The sequence below is a fragment of the Spinacia oleracea genome, chromosome 3 (genome assembly GCF_020520425.1).
Source record: "Spinacia oleracea cultivar Varoflay chromosome 3, BTI_SOV_V1, whole genome shotgun sequence".
NCBI lineage: Eukaryota > Viridiplantae > Streptophyta > Magnoliopsida > Caryophyllales > Amaranthaceae > Spinacia > Spinacia oleracea.
In genome coordinates, this window is record NC_079489.1 from 35,952,462 (window position 1) to 35,960,013 (window position 7,552).

Below are 7,552 nucleotides of genomic sequence, written 5' to 3' on the forward strand. Positions count from 1 at the left end.
TTCAGTTTTCACCACACATAAGAAAACCGTAGAGAATAATTGTAATATTTTTGTAGGATTGTAATATGAATATTGATTAATTTAAGGACGATACATTTCTTTAGTAATATATTGTGTGTTGTGGAGGATCACCCGACACAATACTCTAAAAATCTTAGGAACGTCACTGCCGACACCCCAAAAAAAAATTTCTGGCTCCGCCACTGCGGGTAATTGGTTGGTAACGGATTGGTTATAATCAATTCGGGTATAACCGTATAATTTAGTTTGACCATTGTGCTCATACAAATTGAATGTGTGAAATTTTTTGGGTAATTTCGATATGTATCGGATATTGGTTGGATCATATCAGTTTTTGACAACACTACATATTCTGCCAAGTGGGTCCACATATCTGATTTTAATTAATTTCCCTTCTTTTCCTTAAAAATCACGATTTCACTCATTTTTTCCATTCTACTCTTCACTCGGTAATATACATTTTTATAACTAAAATAAATTTTGGTAAATTGTAATAAGTTCAGATAAGTTATCAATGAAAAATAAGTGAGATTCCGCTGAATAGAATGCTCACTAAAAATCAAATCAATTAAGGTATAAAATTTCAATTAAAAATCAAATCATTAGTTTTCGACGTGAAAGAAAATATTAAAGGAAATTGTGGAAATAAAGAAGAGAAACGAAGAAATTTTAAAATTCAAAAAATATATATATATATTATATATATATATATATATATAGAGGTTTTTTTTTTTTTTTTTTTTTTTGACAAGTATATATATAGAGGTTATATATATATATAGAGGTTATACTTGACGAACATCATAATGGGAACCATTGCGGGATTGTAACTTTCAAAACATTTTTCAAAATAAAATAAAATTATAAGGGTTAACTTTCAAAAAATGAAATCATAAGGTGTTAACTTCCAAAAATATATATAATGTGGTGATTTGTGAGTATCAAAAATCTCTTAAAGAAAAATGATGGAACAATTGAAAATTCGGGAGCATTTGGTGAAAATAATGTTTATTAATTATGTAAGCAAACATGTAGGCTTGGATAAGTTTATTCAATTTTTCTTTTCGAAAGCAAAGCCTCTATCTCAAATTGCGATTATACCTAGCAAAACCAGCGAAACTACTATATCAGATAGCGGTTATACTAAACAAAGTCGCTATATGAGATAGCGATTTTACTTAATTAAACCATCATTAATATCAATGATAGGAGTTCATCTTCTTTCTCTGTTAGTATTCGGCAATACCAGTCAATAAAACCCCGACCAATTATCAAAACAAGTTATATTTCAATCATGCATACTACAATTATGAAGTACTTCCTCCGTTTCGCAATAGATGCATCGTTTCTCTTTTGGACACTATTCATTAACTAACTTTGACAATTATTCTTTCACATTATGTAAAAATAAACATAATCAAGTGAGATCTTGTTAAATTTGTATCAATGTGAGGATTCCAAATATCAATTTTTTAGAATTTTTACTTACACGCAATTAGAGATATTAATGATCAAAGAAACATGTTGGGATACGTGAAAATAGAAGTGATGCATCCTTTGCGGAACGGAGGAAGTACTATTTAATAACACAATTGCAATTTGATATTAAAGAGCATGCAATTTGACCTTCACATATGAAGAAAGTTCATATTATCATCCTATTGGATGCTAATTTTGATATTAAAATAGAAATTCAGAAAGAAAATAAAGTAGGGCGAGTATTGACAACGAAGGGATATATGTGTTGTGGTACCACGACTTGCTTCCATGTTCGTGGATTTTGACAGGCAGATCGTCGACGTGGGGAGGCAGTGTTAGACCACGACTTTGGGGGTGTCGATGGCTGGTGGTTATTAATGGAAGTAGTTATACATGTTTGGAATATTAAAAGGTAGTTACACTAGTAAAACCGTTATATGAGATAGAGATTTTGTTGGATATAGTCGTTATCTCAGATATCAATTTTGTTCTAAAAAACAAACCTCATACATTGCCTACGTGGACGGTAGTTTGGTACTTAAATTTCTTTTCAACATAAGTGATTGGTAATTTTCAAAACTTTTTTTGAAAATAAAATAAAGTTATAAGGATTAACTTAAAAAAATAAAATCATTCACTTTTGATTGTCTTTGGACCGTTAGTAGCTTGTAACAAAAACATATGTACGTTAACTAATTTTGTTCAATTCACATAGGTTACAATTTTAGTACAAAAGACTGAAAGGTGTACATTGTCGTCAACGAATCAAAGATATTTCGTAGTATTGAATTATTTATAGTTTTCCAAAATGACAAAAACATAGGGGGATAAGAATTGGCGAGACAAGAATCAGTTTAAAAACAACTCAACTCAACTCAACTAACACGTCCCTAACTCAGTGATCCTCACTATAAAATCCTTGAGGCCACCCTTAATTCGACATCCTGAAAACCAAATAAAAGGAGACTACAAAATCAAAATCAAAATCAAAAGTTGGGAAAAAAAAAGAAAACCACCAAAAATAATAAAAAAGCTCCAAAATTTGCAGCCGACCAAATAATACGAATCGAAATTCAAAGAAATTCCGGCATCCGAATCCGAATCCGAATCCGAATCCGAATCCAAATCCAAATCTAACGCTTAAAAATTCATTCTCCTATCCTCCCAACTGGCAGAATCATACCCAGGCGAAATCGGCGAAGACGACGACGAAGAAGACGAAGATATATTTATGACAGCGAGTTCAACAACAACGACCGCATTAATCATCATTTTTTGTTAGGAGATCTAATAATAAATAAAGATGTTGCAAGTATTTTTCGCGGTTGCATTCTCTGCTGTGCCATTAACGCTATACATCCCGCCTTTACGAAGCCTGAATCTCTTCGTCGACACCGTCGAGGATGCGGTTCGTCAGACGGGGAGTTATGCGGTTAGAGCTTACCCTCGTATTCACAGAGCTTTTCAGCGCCTTCTCACTCTTATTTTAAGGCGTCTTCGACCTTAAGATCTTTACTTCGGACATCAATGGCTAATGATGATATACACGGGACTCGATCCTAGATTTTGGTGTCATCGCGCCCAAGATTTTGACCAGCTATTTTAAGATAGTTGGCATCCACACAACATAACCTAACTGTAAATATTATCTTTTTCTAATTTCTAATTTCTGATTTCCGATTTTTAACCTTTTTAATTTTATTTTGAGATGCCCAGTTTTGGGGAGCTGTTTGGATTGTGGGTTTTGAATTTTATTTATTTTAATGGATTGAATTTTGGTGGAGACAAATTGGATGATGAGATTCTCTATTGTATAACCATACATTCTTTGTAAATTCTCCTCCTCTTTTTTCTTTTCTTTTTATCCTTAATTAATATGGAGCTGACATGGGTTTGATGTGCATTATTAGAAATTCGAATGTAGTCGGTTGTTTTTTATTTTATTTTTGTGGAAATTCGAATACAATTTCCCTTTAGTTGTTCTTCTTTCATTTGTTAGATTGTTAGTACTTGATTTCATTATCCTGCATTAAGCTATTGTTGAAATGAAGTAGCTATTGAGGTAATATAGGATTATGTTATAATAATAATACTCTGTCTCTGTCCATTGGGATTTCTCTTTGGAATAATATTGTATTGTATGGTTAAATTCCTTTGATTTGCCTTTAATTTTGAAATGATACAGTTCAATATCTTGCTTGAATTCTGTTTACTGGCACTTGTAAATAATATAGTCCATTTCCTTGTTCGTTTCTGGTTTACATATCTAACAATTGTGGGATACCAGGTACTGAAAATCTTGATGTCTGTAATTATGATACAGTTCAATTTCTGCTTGAACTTGTAAATCTCAAGACTTGTGATTTATCAAAAAACAGTCCCTTTACTTGATTAAGAAGTCTTTAGATTCTGTTTTGGGCTCTGATGGTAATGAAAACTTGTTCCGTCAGTGCCTATCAAGCTCTTTTTATAAGTTTATTCTTATGCAGTTACTTACAATGACACCCTGTAAATATAATCCTTGTGATAATCATATGTATGAAGTTCAGGTTATTGTTTCATTTCTCCCTCAGTGGAAGTGTGGTATCTAACTTGAATGACACGGGTGGGAGATATGTAGCAATTAAATCTGTGAAAAACACTCTTCAACGAGACAAAAGCTATGAAACTTCCAATGTTGCTTGCTGTGGTGGTGGTGGTGGTGGCAGTGTTGTGCCTGCCACACATGCCTCCGCGGCACCACCAGTTTGGTGGTCGTTGCGGGTTCCTTTTCCACGTGTCCAATTGTCATCAATACACTCAGCTTACCGCTGTCTTGATTAAGTTTGATCAGTTCACTCAACTTACTCATATGAAAAAGTTAACAACCATAGTGTAACATGAAACAACACCAGGAAATACAAACTTCCACTTAAAACAACTTTTATTGCTGGAGCTTACGCCTTCTTTTTGGGATAGAGTCTTCAATATGAAAGTTTTAAACTAACAGTCCCAAGGCTCTTTAGAGAGTTAGAGCCACCCACTCTACTTGTGAGTTTGTGATAACTCTTTATTGTAAAAGATACCATTTTGTGAATGGAGCAAGTTTGAGTAACCACTCCTATTGTTCTAGTTGCACCATTACCTAACTTGCCACCTTCAAACAATAAAACTAACCCCCCCATTAACAATACCATCTATAGCTATATATTACTTGATAGTACCCTCTTCCTCTACAAGCAATCTCCTCAATTATCTCATCTTCATCTTTCATATAGTTTCCAAAGTTAGTATTATAATTCAACCCCAAAAGAGCAAGAGAAAATGTCACACCATCATGAATCATCAACTATCAACATCCAGGAGCCAATAAAGTCAGAGGCAAGAGGCAAGTTTGGGGCCATGAAAGTTGTTAAAGCTATGGGATCATCAGGAGGTGGAGCCTTAAAAAGAGGGCTCGCCATTTTCGACTTCATCCTGAGACTTGCTGCTTTAGCTGCTGCTCTTGGTGCTACTATTGCCATGGGAACCAGCGACCAAACCCTCAATTTCTTCACCCAATTTTTCCAGTTTCGTGCTAGATATGATGATCTCCCTGCTTTCTCGTAAGTTCATCTTAGTCCTCGTTCTATTTTAGTATAATACTTGTACTTATTACAAATGTTAAGTGTATATAACAATGTACGTGAAAATTGCAGATTTTTTGTGGCTGCAAATGCAGTGGCAAGTGGATACCTAGTCCTTTCCTTGCCATTCTCTATAGTCAGCATAGTGAGGCCACAGGCTTCAGGGGTGAGGATGCTACTCATAATCTTCGACACGGTACTTATTTTACCCATTTTATTTAAACAATACTCCACATTTGTAGCAAAATTAGTGTCCGATTCATACAATTTAATTAACATTGTTACATTGTATGATATGTAAAATGGGTTTGTGTTTCAGATAGCAGTAGCACTTATATCAGCAGGTGCAGGAGCAGCAGCAGCTATAGTGTACTTGGCACACAAGGGAAACAACAAGATCAACTGGGCGGCTATTTGTCAACAGTTTGGCAGTTTCTGCGAGCGTGTTAGTGGAGCTGTTGTTGCGTCCTTCATTGCAGCTTTCATCTTCATTCTCCTCGTTTTCATCTCTGCTGCCTCCCTTAAGAAAAACTAATTGTTTCTCAAGCCTTGAATATATTCATCTTTTTATGACAAATCAAATGTATTTTTCTTATTATGTTTAATTTGTACCTTCTTTTTCTTCTTTTTAAATTTAATTATGAAATGGATTTGAATTTGCATCAACTCTTGTTTACTTCGGATTAGTTTTTGATGTCAAAAACACGAATTTAATTAGTTTTTCATAGTACTAGCTTGAGTTAGCTTGTTCCTAATAAATCCACTACACGTACCTATGGATTATGGACTACAAGAAACAAGTATCGGATGCACCGTACTCAAAAGTAGTTCATAATAACCAGGTTTTACTTGGTGTAGTCTATTGGGGTTGAGCTCGATCATAAGCTCCGCTCTTGGGGTCGTTTGGTTAACATAAGAAGTAGAATTTCACATGAAATGCAAATTTATAGGAAATGAGTTCCTTAATTAAATTCGTGGGAACTTCTTAAAGTGTTTGGTTAATAATGTGGAATTAGCTTCCCACGGAAATTTCTACTTACCTAGGAGACTAGGTAAGCAAATTCCCCCATTTTGGGAAGTTAAAATTCGTAGGAGGTTTTACTTCCCCCATTTCATCAAAATTTTGTCAATCAAACAACTCACAAACTTTGTAATTCCTAAGAATTCTAACTTCCCATGTTATTGTATGCCAACCAAACAACACCTTAATAATTTAGGGCATTTGCGATGAGATTGTCGCTCTTATATAGTGTTACATAAGGGTTTGCTTGGTTGACATGGAAATTTAATTCCCATAGGAAATGTAATTCAAGGGAAATTACTTCCCTTTCCTTGTTAAATTCATGAGAATTTCCTTAACTTCTTTGGTTGACAACATGTGAATTTCTAATTTGATTGACCAAGAGATAGGTATTTTACTTTCCATGTTTTGTAGGAATTCCAACTTCCCAGTAATTCCAACTTCCTCCTTTTTACCTTTTTATGTCAACCAAACAACTACACTATCTATAAATTCCTGTGAATTTCCACTTTTTCCATTTTTAATTGTCAACCAAACAACCTCTAAGTATGTCTAAATTGTTATACAGTTTAAGAGCACACCTTAGAATAGGGCCTTACCCCATTAATTATCCACCACAAATTCAAAAGTTGTTACTTAATTAGAATTAGGCTAGAACTCTAATACCAATATCTTAGTAGAGTCTATCTTATATTCATATTCCTAAGCATTAGTATTTAGGTAAGCCTTCTAATTGCTTATATTTCCGACGTAGACTAGCAATAGGTATCTTATTTATACTATATGTATCGTGGTCATCAATAATCAACACCAAGCTTTTCTCATCTCTATTATATTTTACATGGTATCAAAAGCAAGGTACCCATAAAACCGTTTTCTTTCCAATGGCAGACGATGAAGCCACACCGCCTCCCCCACCTGATCAATTGAAGGCCATAGCAGGCCTATTTGGCCGCACACCTGTTCCGAACCACCGACTTAATGATTTAATGCCAATTCTTGGATAATTGACACCGGAGCAACGCATTGTAGACGCCTAGACGCCTTTAGCTTATATTTGTCCCTAGGTCCGAAGCGGTGTGTTCGATGATGAAACTATAACCCACTTGTCAACAATGCACTACGATAAGCTGAACACCATCCGGAGCAGAACCTGTTAAATATAGTAACTTCCATAAATAGAAAGATTCTTAAAATAGACTGGATACGACACATACTTAGTCTGTTGGTTGCATCGATAGAAAGATAGAATACAATTGTTCGCATTGCAGCACACCTATATGCGCCACAATGTTCTAGTCCTTGCCTTCAGGCTCTATAATAACATAGCTCGGATAATAACACTTCCCAAACTCATACTTATTGGGAACAATGCATGTAAATTATAACCACAATTACTCAAACAAGCTTGCGAGTGCCTAGAATA

The 7,552-nt window shown here is 34.6% G+C and overlaps 1 protein-coding gene across 1 annotated transcript; it reads left to right on the top strand.

Annotated features, from left to right (window-relative positions):
• Positions 1-4,685: 4,685 nt before the first annotated feature.
• On the top strand, positions 4,686-5,771 carry LOC110786988 (casparian strip membrane protein 2). The gene is made up of 3 exons (XM_021991570.2): positions 4,686-5,084; positions 5,178-5,301; positions 5,425-5,771. The coding sequence occupies exons 1-3, from the start codon at positions 4,804-4,806 to the stop codon at positions 5,638-5,640; spliced, it is 621 nt and encodes a 206-aa protein (XP_021847262.2). The 5' UTR covers positions 4,686-4,803; the 3' UTR covers positions 5,641-5,771.
• The last annotated feature ends 1,781 nt before the right edge of the window (positions 5,772-7,552 follow it).

Excerpts from the sequence above, each read along its gene's own strand:
- LOC110786988 (XM_021991570.2), top strand. The coding sequence starts at position 4,804 with ATGTCACACCATCATGAATCATCAACTATCAACATCCAGGAGCCAATA. Across the intron at positions 5,085-5,177 it reads GATGATCTCCCTGCTTTCTC|ATTTTTTGTGGCTGCAAATG; the intron begins GTAAGTTCATCT and ends TGAAAATTGCAG. Across the intron at positions 5,302-5,424 it reads TACTCATAATCTTCGACACG|ATAGCAGTAGCACTTATATC; the intron begins GTACTTATTTTA and ends TTTGTGTTTCAG.